This window comes from Panicum hallii, chromosome 3 (genome assembly GCF_002211085.1).
Source record: "Panicum hallii strain FIL2 chromosome 3, PHallii_v3.1, whole genome shotgun sequence".
NCBI lineage: Eukaryota > Viridiplantae > Streptophyta > Magnoliopsida > Poales > Poaceae > Panicum > Panicum hallii.
Window position 1 is genome coordinate 28130204 of NC_038044.1, and position 16006 is coordinate 28146209.

Genomic DNA, 16006 nt, shown 5'->3' on the forward strand with positions numbered 1-16006 from the left:
AGGACACAGGCATGCATATAGGAAAAATTTATATTTATTGTGATTATTAGGATAAAAGAATGATCAAGGAAACACTTGCCTTTCTTTTAGAGAATAGCTGCTCAGAGTCTTCAAACTCTTATTTTGAAACTCTAAGGCTTACTCCAACCGTGTAGGCAAAAAACTGAGACCCATTTTGCTGTATAGGTCTCGTGGCCAGGAGATGGGCGACGGGCACCTGGGTAGGCAAAAACCCGAGCAGGTAAAAAGCGTAGTGGGCAGGTTGGACCCTGGTTCGCAGGAAACCGTGAAATTTCCCCGCCTTCCTTTTTACCGCATCCCCGCGTTCTTCAAGTCAATCCGGCTCCAGCTCTCTCGGACTCTCTCGGACAGGGTTTCACCGGCGACAAGCAGCGGCCCAGGTCTCGTCCGCGTCAGGTACGGTTGAATTTCTTCCTCTTTGAGCCACGATTGAAGATGCGGCGCAATTTGTTTCTGCTCCATTGGAGCTTTACCTCGGCATGGTCATTGGTTGGCGTAGGATGGGGTCGTGGTTCACAGGGAGCACAAGTTGGGGGAAAGATGTAGTATCTCCGCAAGTTCTTCAAGTCGTTGTTGCTGCGTATGCCCTTGCATCGGCGAGGAAGAAGTGCAAATGGGGCGGATCTGTTCGAGGCCACGTTACCTATGACCGCGAGCGTGCGGCAGCTGCAATTAGGTTGGAGAACGACTACTTCGGGCCTAATGCACTATACAACGAGGAAATGTTTCGTCGCCGGTAAAATTCAATATAGTATTCATTTATCCTTCTGTGATTATATAGCTCACAATGCTTCCATGTGCCTTGCAGCGAGGAAATGTAACATGTGTTTGTTTGATCCAGGTTCCGTATGAGAAAGTCATTGTTCCTGAAAATTGTTGATGACATGACAGCGGCCAATGACTTCTTTAAGCTTAAGCGTGATCGAGCTGGTAGGCTAAGCTTTTCACCAAAGCAGAAATATGTGGTTGCAATGAAGATGCTTGCTTATGGGTCAATTGCAGATGCTTTAGATGATGGACAACGTATGGGCGAATCAACAATTCTTAAGTCCTTGAAAGAATTTGTGTACACTATCATCTCTGTTTATGGCCCAGAGTATCTTAGGAAACCAAATGCACAAGAGTTGGAACATATCCTTGCTGTTAATAAGGCACGTGGTTTTCCTGGGATGATTGGGAGTATAGATTGTATGCATTGGGAGTGGGAAAACTATCCTAGTGGCTGGGGAGGAATGTACAAGGGGCACAAAGGCAAGCCAACTCTAATTCTTGAAGCTGTGGCGACCCAGGATCTTAGGATTTGGCATGCTTTTTTTGGGCTTCCAGGATCTCACAACGACATCAACGTGTTGCAGCGTTCTCCAGTGTTTGATGATTTAGCTAATGGGAATGCTCCTCCTGTGGACTTCACTGTCAATGGTAACCCCTACTGTATGGGTTACTACTTGACAGATGGAATATACCCCGAGTGGGCTACTTTAGTGAAGAGCATTAGTGCACCTGTGAGCAATAAACAGCAGGTCTTTGCTAAACAACAGGAAAGTTGCAGGAAGGATGTTGAACGAGCATTTGGTGTGCTACAAGCTAAGTGGAAGATATTGCATGGTCCAACAAGACTTTGGAAGGCTAAAGACCTGAATGCTATAATGCTAGCTTGTGTGATCCTCCATAACATGGTCATTGAAGATGAGCGTAATGTTCAGTTACCTACAGTTGGTCGCAATGAGTGGCCTGGCCGGGACAATCCACCATTACATCATCTTGTTAATATTCCTAGCATTGATGAGCTAATAGATGCATACTTGATTATCCAGGACCAGAGTACTGCACGATCTCTCAAATCTGATCTGGTTGAGCACATGTGGACGCTTTATGGTTCTAACTCTGGTCCATTTGCTAGGACAACTAGACAGTAAGGTACTGGAAGAAGCCATCAGCACAGGGATGAGGATGCAAGTCTTTTGTACATGTCATACTTTTGTTCAGACTGATGACAGGTGCTAGAAGCTGTGACGACAAGCTACTGGAAGAAGCCATGTTATTTTGCTTCGCCGGATAGTTGTTCATGCATGAGGCTTACAGTTTTTTGCCTTCCCTCAATGTATGAAAGAACAATGTCAGGTTGCAGTAACTAGTTTTACTCTAAACATGGGTGTTGTCTTGTATGCGAAACAAATTATGTATGCATTTCAGGAGATCACAAAGTATGTATGCATTTCAGGAGATTGTATACAGGAGTATGTATGCATGCATTTCAGGAGTATGGCCGAGAGGCCGACCTATGGCCGACCTATGGCCGACCTACGGCCGACCTCCCCGACCTGGCCGACCTGCACGCCCCAGACCTAACCGAGCTGCACGGCCGACCTAACCGAGCTGCACGGCCGACCAGCGGCCGCCCTCTCATCGGATGATACAAAGAGCTTAGACACGAGTTGGCAACATTCACAAAGGCTTGACGGCAACATTCACATTTCAGGAGATCCCATTTCCTCAACACCAAACATTTAAGGTCTGATACAATAACAGTCTCAACACAATGGAAAACCATTGTCTGCACACATAAGTTACAGATTTCAAATGAAATACAAACCATTGTCTACATGGTAACAGCACATAAATTATTCTCAGAACATCACATATCAGAACTGGTAGGGCTTCTAATTCCCTTACGCTTCATAATCTCAGCCTGCATAGCAAGGTAGTACGCTTTAACATTAGGTGCATGCTTCTCTAAGTCTGCACCCATGATACCAATCTCAGCAGTTAGAAGCTGAGCCTCACTTTGCTTGTCCCTCACCTCAATGTCCATCTTGGTGAGTTTCAAATGCTCTTCCTTCAGCGTAGCCCTCCTCTCTACATCCTGCTTGTGCAGGTCATACATCTTCTCCTCTAGTGCTATCTTGTTTTCCTTCATGCCCAAAATCTTCTGCATATGGGCTTCCTGCTGTTGACCTGATTCTTCGCACCTGTCATTCATTTGCTGCAGCACAGCAAAGGCAGTGCTTGAAGCTGATGAATCAGGACCATCGTCTGTCTTGCGGCGTTTAGCAGCATCCCTACCCTCAGGCCGAGCAGGTTGACCATTGTTGCTGCCTGATTCAGCTGCAGCCTGTGGTGGCTTGGATGCAGCTGCGTTCAACTCCACCATTCTGTCACTCCATTTTACCTCATCCTTCAACAACTTCCAGCAATGTAAATAGGTAAAAGGTTTATTTTTTTCGAACATCTTGATAGCTTCATCGATCTAGATACATAATAGAAATATATTCAGTGCATTATTAGAACCATCAGAATCAATCACATAATATTAAGTTCATTGCCCATCTGAACACTTACCCTATCTTGTTCGTTCGTGCCACTCTGATCCCTGCTGTCTACAGCTGATTTGAAGCCATAGAATTTGTTGACAGCTTTCTGGATGGCAGCCCATCGATGTTGAATAGCAATTTGGTTTCTCTCTAATCCCTCGGGCTTGTGTTGCTTGTAGTAGTCATGAATCCTTTTGTAGTACCCACCACTGCTTTGATTCACTCCTACATGTTCAAAGGATTCTCAGAGTGCTTTTAAAACAGACCACAAAATTGGATAAATAGAATGCCATTTACACCTGTTATTGGATCTTTGCTGATGTTCAGAAAGGCTGAGCATATGATCTTGTCCTCCTCCTTTGAGAACCCTGATCCTCTTCTGGCAACCTTCTTGCCTTTAGCTGGTATCTTAGATTTGGATGTCACAGCATTTTCTTCTGTTGTAATATGGGTAACTAAATCGTCATGGCCATTAAGTTGTTGAGAGTGCTCCTCCCCAACTTGGATCTGTTACAAGATCACCCTCCAGTTATCAACACCAGACAATATATCACACTATGAACATGTGAAGGTAAGTTAAGAATTAGCCTTGCCGCTTTACCTCATTTGCAGCCGAGTTTTGCACATTGCCAGGAACCATGAAGTTCCATTGATCATTTGGATACATGAACTGACCCTATGCAAACTGAACTGCCACGGCTTGTGGGTATAATTGTTGTGGAGCTCCATCACCTTCTTGATTGTGGCTCCCCTGCATCATGCTTGATGAACCTGTACCATTGAGGTCCATCCTATTGATGGACACAAATCACTTGCAATAATACAACAATACAACACATAGACACATAAAAGGGAATAAACAATGTCAATAATAAGCATTCACTGGAACTACACCACAGTTAACAATCACTGGAAGTACATCACAAATTAACAAGTGTACGTCATCCCAAACAAGCTAGGCACATCAATTGTGGATCAGCAAAGGGGGCAGCAAGATCCAACGAGTTCATCCGCTCTACCTACGAGTTCATCCATTGAGAGGGGGAGGCATCCTGGGAATCGATAGGCCACAACAAGGGTGACAGATTCATTTACCTTGAGCCTCCGCCGCTGCCGGCGACCGCTCTCCCGTCCGTCGGTGAGTCCTGGCCGCACCAGCACGCCGGATCTTGCGCTTTGCCTCCGTCGCTCTTTCCGGCACTTGGCCTGGTGGGCGAGGGTAGTTGGTCGTACAGTGACCCGTGCGGGAGAGGGATGACCCATTTCTGCGTCTCCAGTACCCCTCAGCCTAAAATGCGTATCGCGTTTACCTATTCGGCTGGAGAGAGATAGGTCCTGCTACAGTGCACTTCCAGCACCTTTTTTTGGTTTGGGTACCCTGCTGCCTACTCGGTTGGAGTAAGCCTAAATCTTCAAAGCTCTTGGATTGCGCTCCTTCTAATGTCACACAAGCATCAGACCCAAGCATACAAGCAAGCAAACAAACAAGAAACACTAAGAATAGATACACCAAATAAAAGGAAAGCTTTAAAAAAGCGTACTAAAGGATAGGGCTCGTTGCTACAGTCATAAGAGCGCAAGAAACACGGAAAACGGAGCTAGGGTTGAAAAGAAACAGCTATTGGAAAATTTATATTATAAAAGAAATAAAAGAATTATAAGCTTTATTTATTTTAATTGGAAAATAAATATAAAAGATATTCAAACAAGAATATCCCTAATTATAATTAACTTATATTATATTTACATTTATAGAGACGAGGTAGAACTTAATCAAATTTTATATATAATTGTCTATGTACAAATTGTCCTAATTAAACAATTAGTTAGAATAGAAACCGGCGAGAGCATCTAAACGTCGAACTTTATGGTTCATGCTGAACTAAACAAATTATAACTAAAATACATTTAAGTTGATATTAATCAAATTAACATTAATTAAGAAACCGGACTAAAGACTTAATTGAATTTTAATTGGAAAAACTAGATGAGAGGATATTAATCAAACTAGATCTATTTTTAATTTTAAAACAGGAACTACGATACAACAACGCTATAAAACGATAGCTTAGGGTTTTAGAAGACTAACGCAAAAACAACAGATCAAAACGGATCTAAAACGCGGAAACTACGCATGAAACTAGGTTGCAGGGATCTATACGTAATTAACTTTAGACTTCAGGGGCTAGCAGCAAAGAATTGCAAGACATAGAAAATAGTGCTTAAAAATTAGGAAAAGTTTAGGATTAGATCTGAAAAATACCACGGGTGGGGTTGGATTGAAAAGATGTAATAGATCCAGGGGGTTTTCTGCAAATTTCACAAGATATAGAAAAATACATGATAATTACAGATTTCTTAGGGGGCTAAATTGCAAAAGCTCCATAGCGCAGCCATGGTGGCCGGCGGCTCACTTTTGGCAAAATTCCCGGCATTCTAGGGCACGGGAGATCGTGAGAAGCGGAGCAAATGAAAGAGGATGACGAGGGGATTCAATTCCATACCTTACTTACTGCGGGGATGCATCGTGGTGGTTGAATTTTGCCGGAGAAGAGGGCGGCGACAGTCTGTTTCGGGCGGCGGCGCTTCTGCTCCTGGCGGCGGCCTGCAGGGGGGAGCGGGTAGGGGGCGAGGGCGGCGTACAGGGGGAAGGCGAGGTGCAGCGCTGCAGGGACGCGATGTAGGGCCAAGGCGCGTAGGGGGGAAGCGGAACTCCTGGTGGCGGCGCACGGGCGCGCAGGCAGATGGGGGCACTGGGCGGCGGCAAGGGAATGGGCGTAGGGTGCTGGGCACTCGGGCGGCGGCGCTGCAGGAGAACAGAGGAGAGGCAGCAATGCAGGGTTGCACACGCGGGAGGAAAAAGCACGAATAGCAGGGGACGCGGAGCCCTAGGGCCGGTGATGCAGAAGGGGTGTGGCAGCAGGGGGCATGCGGGGGCTGGCGACGGCAGCGGCTATGCAGGAAGGTGAGCGGAATAGGGGGCAGGGCAGGGCGACGGTGGTAGGGTAGACCTGGGCGCACGGTGATGCAGGGAACGATGAAGAGGCTAGGGGAACAGGAGGTGCAGGGCGCGTTTAAATAGACCTGGAGATCTCGTGCTAGGCTCAGACTTGGATGAGGATAAGGACGCAGTGGCACATCATGCTGGGACTCATCCTTGAGTCCAGATTGCCCACGGGAGAAACGAGATAGGGCTGAGCAGCGAGCCCCACAAGTTAGCGAGCAAAGAGTGGAAGGAAGAGGTAAAGAAAGGAGGAAACAACCTCATGTCGAGATTTGAGTGGCGAGTGAGTTCGGTTATGGGCCGAAACATGAAAATGAGAGGACAATGCTGGTTGAACACGAACAGGCTATTCGATAGCGTGAAATACAAAAGAGAGAGAGGTCACGTGGGGTCATTGGCGGATCAGTTCAGGACCTTGTAGCGGCGATTCTGGTCATCGGAACTGGTGGTTCGCTAGCGTCAACGAACAATCAAACTCTAGGATAGAAAGAGAAAGGGAAACGAGGGGGTTCGCCTAGGGTTCCTCAAAGAGAAGCTTCGGATCTATTTTCTCGATGAAACGCGACACACGACGAGATAGTGGTGCTGACCGAGTTGAAGCTTGTACGTGGCACGTTTGTAGGGTTTAAGGCGGAATAGACCCAAAATGAGTTGAATACAGCTCAAGATGAAAATAAAACGAATTTATTTTCTAGAACATATCTTCAGGCCGAAAATAAATCTAGGAATGTCCAGATAAATCTTTTAAACCACGAAAAATATATCCTGAAGGATCCCAAAAATTCTGAGGAAAACTCTGGAGATAATTTGGGATACGAGGAATCCAAATAAAATATTTAGGACTCATGAAAAAGAATTTTAGAGCCTTCCAAAAAAATAGATCTAGCTCTAGAATAAATGAGAAAAATTGCCAGAAAAATCTTGAAAATTCTCGAAAAACCCTATTGATACATGCACACATTTTGAAAAATACTCACATCCTAAAATTAAATATTTTAGGGTGTGACAGACGAGGTCACCGCTGATGCTGGCGATGAGAACGACGCCGAACGTGTCGCCCGCAGCTTAAGGAGCCAGAAGCATGCCACACGTAGAAGGTACGCCGCGCAAAGCCAACGCCGCGTGCGACGTGACCTTGACGCCGAGTTCGTGGCAGCTGGTTAACGGGGTTTCCAAATCCCAATCACCAACATTGCAGGTGTCACAGTCATACTCACTGCCAGCCAAGACCCAGCCACACAACAAGCTCTATGACTCGCTCAGAGGGCGTAGCTGCAGCTCGATCGTCAAAACCCTATTGTTGGCGGTCCTTAAATGCGAAATCTGACTGTCAACTATACTCATAAGTAAATACCTCTTACTCACATATTTGTATCACTAACTTAGCTACATAGTAGTATTTTTGATCTAGCCATTTCAGGAACGTAAGTCTGGAATAAGAAGAAAACACGTAGAAGATGCAATAGAAACGCAAAGAAGATCGCATCCTGCGTCACACTTACAAGAAGGGGCCACCTTGCAGACCAAAACGAGCGCACCAAGATACAAACAACCAAGAATTATCGCTAGGGCCCACATGTCAGCCAGCCAGAGGAAGGTAGAGCCGGGGAGGCTCCACCTGGGGTCGGCCGAACTCCTGGGTTGGCCGAACCCATATAGACTCCCGTCCAGGATTTACTAATATATAATCTTGGAAATATGTTTATAAATAGTTATTGCTTATACAGGCTAATGTTGCTTTTGTTTTCTCCTGCTGGATGAAAACATGGTAGTGTAGGACTGGTTTCTCTTTGCCGACAAACTTTGTTGAAAATCCAGAGAGCTCGTGAGAAGGGTCCGACCTCGCATCATCCCTCCTCAAATTGTTCTCTCAGCAACGGAACCAGTCATTCAAGCATCATCAATTATTTGTTAGAAATATGCCCTAGAGGTAATCATAAAGATGATCATATGTTGTTGTATCCATGATCTATTATATGTTTATTGAATATCTATGAAAGCCAACTTGTATTGATTGACAATTATGTGAATTGTTTGTGAGACTCTTTACTTGTATGGTTATTCTAAAGTTGTTCCTAGTCGGAGTTGATGTATGGACACACATGAATATTAGACTAGCACATGTATTAGTTGATGGTTGTGTTCCACAAGTCATAGACATGGAGATGTCAAACTAACAATGTGGGCGCATGTATGACATGAGACTGAACCCATCCAACTCGAGAAATAGTGAGTTCTCATTACATAATGTGTACATTGGGTCCTTAGACTTGAGATTGTCGCATGTACTCAAGATGTGAACCGACCTACTTAGGAGCCATCAAATGTTACTCCATAACTGGGTAGTCATAAAGGTGGTTCTCAGGTTTGTCCAGAAGCATGCTGTGAGACATATTCAGTCAAGATGGAATTTGCCCCTCTCTTCTTGAGAGAGATATCTCTGGGCCCCTCGTGTGATCGGACCAAGAAATGCATGGTCGTGCTAGGGTTATGTGTTAACCAAGGATTCCGGATCACGGAATCGAGAAAGAGAGGTCAGCTTGGAGCTAGACCAAATGTTGTGAGGCAAAGGGAATAGCATGTATATGAGATTGTGACAGCTCGTCTGATGTGATCTTTGCGCGCACATAGGAGTTGACACATCTTGCTAGAGGCTGCTGTCAACTATTGGTCAACCAGGAGTTCTCGGGCCATGTCTGTTCGCACGTGAGCCCATAGGGTCACGCAGTTAAGGTGCTGGAAGCCTAATGAGGATATGATCTGAATTAGACTGGGCTTAGGTGCACTAATGGACGTCGGTTAGGAAGCCCATTAGTGGGCGCCTATAAAAGAAGGGGTGGGAGTGCATGGAGGGGTTAACCCTAATTCCACGCCTGCTGGCAGCCACCCGTTCCCTCGCATGCGCCCACGGTTGCCCTCATGGACCTAGCAGTCCGGAGTGCGATGCTTCTTCCCCGTACATATGGATACCTTGGAGGTGCTACATCTGCTGCACGAGGACGAGTCGCATGTGAGGAGGTCTTGCAACTGCACTGCCGGCGACTGGCTGCACTACCCCAATGGTCTACAAGAGTTCCGCACCCGCGTATCTAGTGGTAATTCTGTGATCTATAACAACAGTTTTCCTAGTTTATGCGGTGGAAAATTTTGTTTATCGCTAGCATAGCCGACCTCATATCCCTTCATCATTATGGCTGAAAAGACTCTTCGTACTCGTCTATCCCCTCAGCCACCAACGTGGTCACTGGACCCAAACTCGAAGTCGGGGATGTGAACTTTGAGCTCAAATCAAGTCTCATTAACATGGTGTAGGCTAGCCCATTCTGCAGGAAACCAAACGAGGACGCCAACGCACATCTCTAGAACTTCCTCGAGCTGTGTGAAACCATAGTGATACGAGGGATCGTAGCTGATGACATCAGGCTCTGTCTATTTCCTTTTTCCCTCTTGGGGAAGGTGAAACAATGGTTCTACAAGGACAACGAAGCTATCAACATGTGGAACAAATGTTCCATGGCGTTCCTCGCAAAGTTCTTCCTGGTGGGCAAAACCAACGCCCTGCATGGGAAAATTTCAAGTTTCTAGCAGATGGGGATGGAATCAATCCCTAAAGCTTGGGAGAGGCTGCAAGAATACATCCTCACCTGTCCTCATCATGGGATGGATGAATGGTTGTTCTCCAAAGCTTCTACAATGGGCTGACTCCAACATCAAGAGCCCACATCGACGTTGCTGTTGGAGGAGCCTTCCTCGACCTCACCATTGCTAAAGCTACTGCATTAGTCGAGAAAATGGTCTCCAACCAAGGGTGGAGCGAAGGACACCTTCAATCCCGAACCAAGGGCATACACTCCATCAAGGAGGCGGACATGCTCTCTGCAGAAATGGACCTCCTACTCAGGAAGCTAGTCGAGAGGGAGGAGATCAAGAAATAGATGTACCACTCCGTCCAAGCCATTGACTCGCACTCGCTGTGCGAGGTCTGCAGAAATGGTGGACACTCGGGGAACGACTGCCCCAAAACCCGTGAAGACGCTGCCTTTATCAACCACAACAACAAAAATGGGTACCGTCCACAAGGAGGCCAGGGGTGGAACCAGTCGCGCCCACCATATCAAGGAGGTAATAACTCCAACTCTAATTTCAATTCGAACCAACCCTTCTTGAAAGATCTTGTTCTTGGCCAAGCTAAAATTAATGAATCTTTAAACGAAAAGCTTTTGACCAATGATAAAACTTTGGAAAGTATAAACATAAAAATTGAAACTTTATCTTCTGCTCTTAAAAATCAATTAAGTTTCAATAAAATGATTCAAACACAACTTGCGCAAATTGCTATTGTTGTTCCTGCGGTTGATTCTAGGAAGATCCCAGGGCAACCCGAGGCTCCCGTTGAAAATCTCAGCATGGTGGCCACCGGATGGGGTAACCCATCCCGGAGGCCATCCCGCACTAACCATGCAGGAAGGCCCACGCATCAAAAGGTGAACACATGTGGAGGACTAACAGCAGCAATACACAAAGATCCAGGGGTGCCCATGATCAGCTGTTCGATCTACAATTGCCACTATAATCAGGCCCTCTGTGACCTTGGAGCAAGCATAAATTTTATGCCCATGGTAATATTTGAACAACTACAATATCCTGTTCTCTCTCTGACCCTAATATATGTGCAGCTCGCCGATTCAACCATATGATATCCCGAAGGGGTAGTCAAAAACTTACTAGTGCGAGTCAAGGACTCCTTTGTCCTCGCCAACTTCATCGTCCTCGACATGGAGGGCGACCTAGACGTACAGCTAATCTTTGGACGACCCTTCTTGAGGGACGTCAAGGCAAGGATAGATGTCAAGACCGTAGAATTTTGTTTCCGCATCGGGGTCAACAATATATTCTTTAAATTTCAATACAGTAAGGAGCAACGCTTCATGATTCATCAAGATCACGACGGAAGTGGAATCTAGGGAGAACCATTGCCTCAAACCTAAAATTCCACTGCCCACACCAATAAAGAGAAAGAAGACAAATAAGATGTGGCGAAGGGTGGAAAGTATGTCTTCATCTACTTCTTCAAGATGGGACGCCAAACGGTAAGCACGCTGGAGAAAAGTCCTACCCATCAAACTGAAAATGATGAGCCCTTGCCGAACATAAATCGGTACTTATCTCATATTTGATTTTTTTCAAAATTTGCTTTTCTCAACATTTGGATTTTTCTCACTGCATATTCGAATTTTTCAACACCTATGCATGCTGGAATTTTTTAGCCTTTTTCTATTTTTATAAAATTTCTAAAAATATTTTTGAGCATAAAAATCCTTTGAAAAATATTCTTAAACATCTTTTCGGGAGCAACTTGGGCCTAGGCACCCAGGAAAGACATCATGTAGCCATTGGGGGGCCATGGGTCCAGGCTGTCAGCAAGTGGGGCCAACAGGGGGTCGGCCGAACCCAGGGTTTGTCCGAACCCATTTGACCGTTGGGCGGGCCCAGCTTTTTCAAACGACTAGTAGCCATTGTGGCCTGCCCATCCCGGTCATTTCGTGCTCATGCTCTTTAAATAGAGCCCGAGAGGGGGGTGTGTTTCACTCACACTTCAACTCTCCCACTCACTCCCTCTACGGCCATAGAAGTCGCAGGCGGCTCCAACACCACCAAGGTCGTCTACTTCCCGATGGCTCTGGAGGCCACTCCACTCACATGGCTGGAAAGCCTCAAGAAAGACTCCATCGACTCCTGGGACGATCTGAAGGCTGTCTTCACCGACAACTTTCAATGGGCGATTACTTGAGCAGGTACTCGTCACGATCTATCTCAATGCAAACATGAACGTAATGAGCTCCTAGGGTCCTACACTCGCCGCTTCTTCGACACATGCGCCATTGTTCATATTTCCATGAGGAATCCGCAAGTGCACGGAGATAACGCAGTAGCACTTCACCCGTGAGTATTCAAGGGTATCATATTTCCATGAGGAATGGAGGTACTAGCCTTCTAACTGGTTCGTCCAAGGACAAAGAAGAGATAGGTAGGTGAGGATAGTGAGGATTCCTATAGTTTTCGAGTTTCTAGTAAAGATAAGCTCAACCTCTACTTGATTACTTCAGGCACCGGTATGACCCTGGTCTACCAAGGACCTCCGGCCGAACCCGAACGTGGGGGAGTACTCTAACCACGGCAAATCCACCGTAGCAGACGGACAGGGCTGTCACCACCTGCCATCTACCCCTTAACACTGTGGGGCTCGCAGCATACAAAGGTAATCTAGAGACTAGACACCACGTCTATGCTGTCAACTACTGCTCTAGCATCGATCTTATCCCATCTTTATCAAGGGCCCTCTACAAGAGCATCCACCACAAGAACAGATGATGATCCTGTAAAGAATAGAACTTACTTAACTAAGAGACTCACCACCATAGGAGATCACGGGCACTTACTTAAGAAAGGAAGCATCCATCGAGGTACAAGGCCGAGGAAGAGTGCCGACAGGCCGGCACCTTCCCCGAACTACCCCTCACTCTCCCTATTTCTAAGCGCTACGGAGGTAGGGCTTCACCTTGGAGTGGAGCTCTTCTCTTCTCTTCTTATTATGTCTTGAATGAGGGGGAGGGAGGAGGCCTTTTGTGTGTTTTTCCTGCATTTATTTGTGTTTTCCTGTGTGTTTCACTTGTGGGTGCCTACAAATCATAATTCACCAAAACTCATGGAACCAATTAGAATCAAGCCCTATAACTAAGTTTGGTGATTAAATGTCATGAAAAGATGCAGGAGTTGACGGTTGAATTTCTGACAAGGACCGTCAACAGCCACCATCGCCAACATCTCCGAGCAAGATGTCATCGACTGCTTCCACAAAGGCATCACCGACCAAACTCTCTTTAGAGATTTTGGCCGCAACCGACCCAAGACCATCATGAGGCTCCGCAACATGATGGAAGCTTGGCGGACCAAGAGGAGTAGGAGCGCGATTGCTTCTCGAAGCGCGGGAACAACTACAACAACAACAAGCGGGGGATCGACCATCGCAACGACAGAAGTCAGCGGGACTACTCGGGATCCTCCCGAAAGCGGAAGCCAGACGATCTAGTTGCCTCTGTTGACCGCCCCACGCGAGGCAAGAAATCGGGGATGACACAGGAGCAGTTTGAGAAACTCCTGTACAAGCAATACCCATGGCACCCGAACTCCAATCACTCAGCAATCGAGTGCTACAACCTACCTTCAATGCCCCACCTCTTGATAAAAATGCCAACAAGATGGGAAAAGGCAAGAATGATGACAAACCAGAAGACAAGTCATGAGGAGCCCAATTCCAGGATGCATTGAAGAATGTCAACGTCATCTTTGGTGTCGAATCCGGGTTCGCCTCTAAACGAGCTCAAAAGCTAACACTCCGGGAGATCTTGTCTATCAAGCCGGCGGTACCACGACCACTCCAATGGTCGGAGGGTCCCATCTCATTTTCAAGAGATGATTAGTGGACTAGTTTCTCAGAGTTGGGAAAATTCAATCTTGTGCTAGATCCGGTGGTGGCCACCATCGGGCTCACCAGAGTACTCATCGATGGAGGAAGTAGTCTCAACCTTCTCTTCGCGAGTACTTTGTAGAAGATGGGGTTAGATATCACAGATATGCTTACCTCAAGTAAGGCTCATTTCTACAGCATCTACCAGGGAACTCGGCTTCACCACTCGGGACCATGACCCTACCAGTCACATTTGGCACGAGGGAAAACTACAGGACCGAATACATTAAATTCGAGGTGGCAAACTTTGAATCCTCGTACCATGCCATCCTGGGAAGACCTGCATTGGCCAACTTTGTGGCCGTGCATCACTACGTCTACCTACTTCTCAAGATGCCAGGAAAGAGCGGGGTGCTCACCTTCCGAGGCGACTTGAAGAAGTTGTATTACTGCGACTAGGAGGCCATCGAATATGCTTCAACATCCCGTATGCCAAATCCTTCATTAGAAGTACTCACGGCCGCATAGTAGCTCTCCCAGCAAATATGCCAGGTGTGCCCAAGGAGCTGATCGAGTATAGTCTAAATGTAAATACTAAGGCCTCCCCTAAGATGCAGCGACTCCGTAGATTTGCTCAAGACAAGAGAAAGGCAATTAAGAAAGAGATAGCTAAACTACTCGTGGTTGGTTTCCTTAAAGAGGTTTTCCACCCAGATTGGTTAGCTAATCCTGTCCTTGTAAAGAAAAAGAAGAATAATGAATGGAGGATGTGTATTGATTATACCGACCTCAACAAGCACTGCCCGAAGGATCCCTTTAGGCTACCACGCATCAACCAGGTCATTGATTCCACCACTGGTTGCGTACTACTTTGCTTCCTTGATTGCTACGGGCTACCATTAGATTGCCTCAAGGAAAAAGACCAAATCAAGACTGCTTTCATCACCCCTTATGGTGCGTATGCTTATACGACCATGTCCTTTGGGTTGAAGAACGCATGTGCAACGTACCAACGGGCAATTCAGCTATGCTTTGCTGACCAGCTATGTTGCAATGTGGAGGCCTACGTGGATGACATGGTCGTCAAGATCCGAAATCACGATGACTTCATTACGGACCTAGAAGAAATCTTCAATAGCCTACGCAAGTTCCAGTGGAAGCTCAACCCGACAAAGTGCATCTTTAGCGTACTATCGGGGAAACTACTCGGGTTTATCATCAGTCACCAAGGAATTGAAGCTAACCTGGAGAAAATCACTGCTATCACTGACATGGGGGCTCCGGTCACAGTCAAAGATGTCCAGAAGCTCACAGGGTGCATGACAGCCCTGAATAGATTCATCTCACAACTTGGGAAACAAGGACTACCCTTCTTTAAGTTATTGAAGTGGCAAGACAAGTTTAAGTGGATAGAGGAGGTGGAGCAGGTATTATAGGACCTTAAACTCACCTACAGTTGCCCCCCATCCTCACAGCTCCATTACCAGGTGAGAACTTGCTACTCTACATCGCTGCGACTACTCATGTGATCAGCACAGTCATCATGGTGGAGTGGTCCGAGGAGGGCCAAGCATTTGGTGTGCAGAGGCCGGTGTATTTCGTCAGCAAAGTACTCTTTGAATCAAAGGTCCATTACCCACCAATTTAGAAAACTTCTCTATGCAATACTCATCACATCCAGGAAGCTCCACCAATACCTCGATGAATACCAGATCTCAGTTGTCGCTGATTTCCCATTGGCGGATATTCTCCACAATCGAGATGCCACTGGACGCATCTCCAAGTGGGCAATGGAGCTAGGGGCTCTCTCCATTGACTTCAAGTCACGCACATCCATCAAGTCGCAAGCACTAGTTGATTTTATGGCAGACTGGCACAAAAATCAGATTTTGACTCTAGTTGACATGCCAGAGCATTGCGTAATGTACTTTGATGGCTCTCTTAAGCTCAAAGGCGGTGGTGCTAGAGTACTTTTCATATCTCCAAAGGGTGAGCAAATCAAGTATGTTCTTCAAATCCTTTGGAAAGTGTCCAACAACGAGGCCGAGTATGAGGCGTTTCTACATGGGCTCCGCCTGGCAATCTCCTCGGCATCAAGTGACTAGTTGTCTACAGCGACTCCTTATTGGTTGTTCAACAAGTCAACAAGGAGTGGGACAGCAACAAAGAAGCTATGGACGCATACGTAATGGAAGTTCGGAA

General features: G+C 46.4%; 1 protein-coding gene and 1 non-coding gene across 2 annotated transcripts; one reads left to right on the forward strand and one right to left on the reverse strand.

Annotated features, from left to right (window-relative positions):
- The first annotated feature begins 521 nt into the window (after positions 1-521).
- Positions 522-1937, forward strand: LOC112885386 (protein ALP1-like). Its single transcript, XM_025951018.1, has 2 exons — positions 522-757; positions 863-1937. Exons 1-2 carry the CDS (start codon positions 522-524, stop codon positions 1935-1937), a joined length of 1311 nt encoding a protein of 436 aa, XP_025806803.1.
- A 7954-nt stretch (positions 1938-9891) lies between these two features.
- Positions 9892-9998, reverse strand: LOC112888233. Its single transcript, XR_003227772.1, has one exon. It is a non-coding gene; the product is annotated as a small nucleolar RNA R71 (small nucleolar RNA).
- Positions 9999-16006: the final 6008 nt, after the last annotated feature.

Coding starts and splice junctions, on each gene's coding strand:
- LOC112885386 (XM_025951018.1), top strand. CDS start 522: ATGGGGTCGTGGTTCACAGGGAGCACAAGTTGGGGGAAAGATGTAGTA. Junction 758..862: donor GAGGAAATGTTTCGTCGCCG/GTAAAATTCAAT, acceptor TGTTTGATCCAG/GTTCCGTATGAGAAAGTCAT.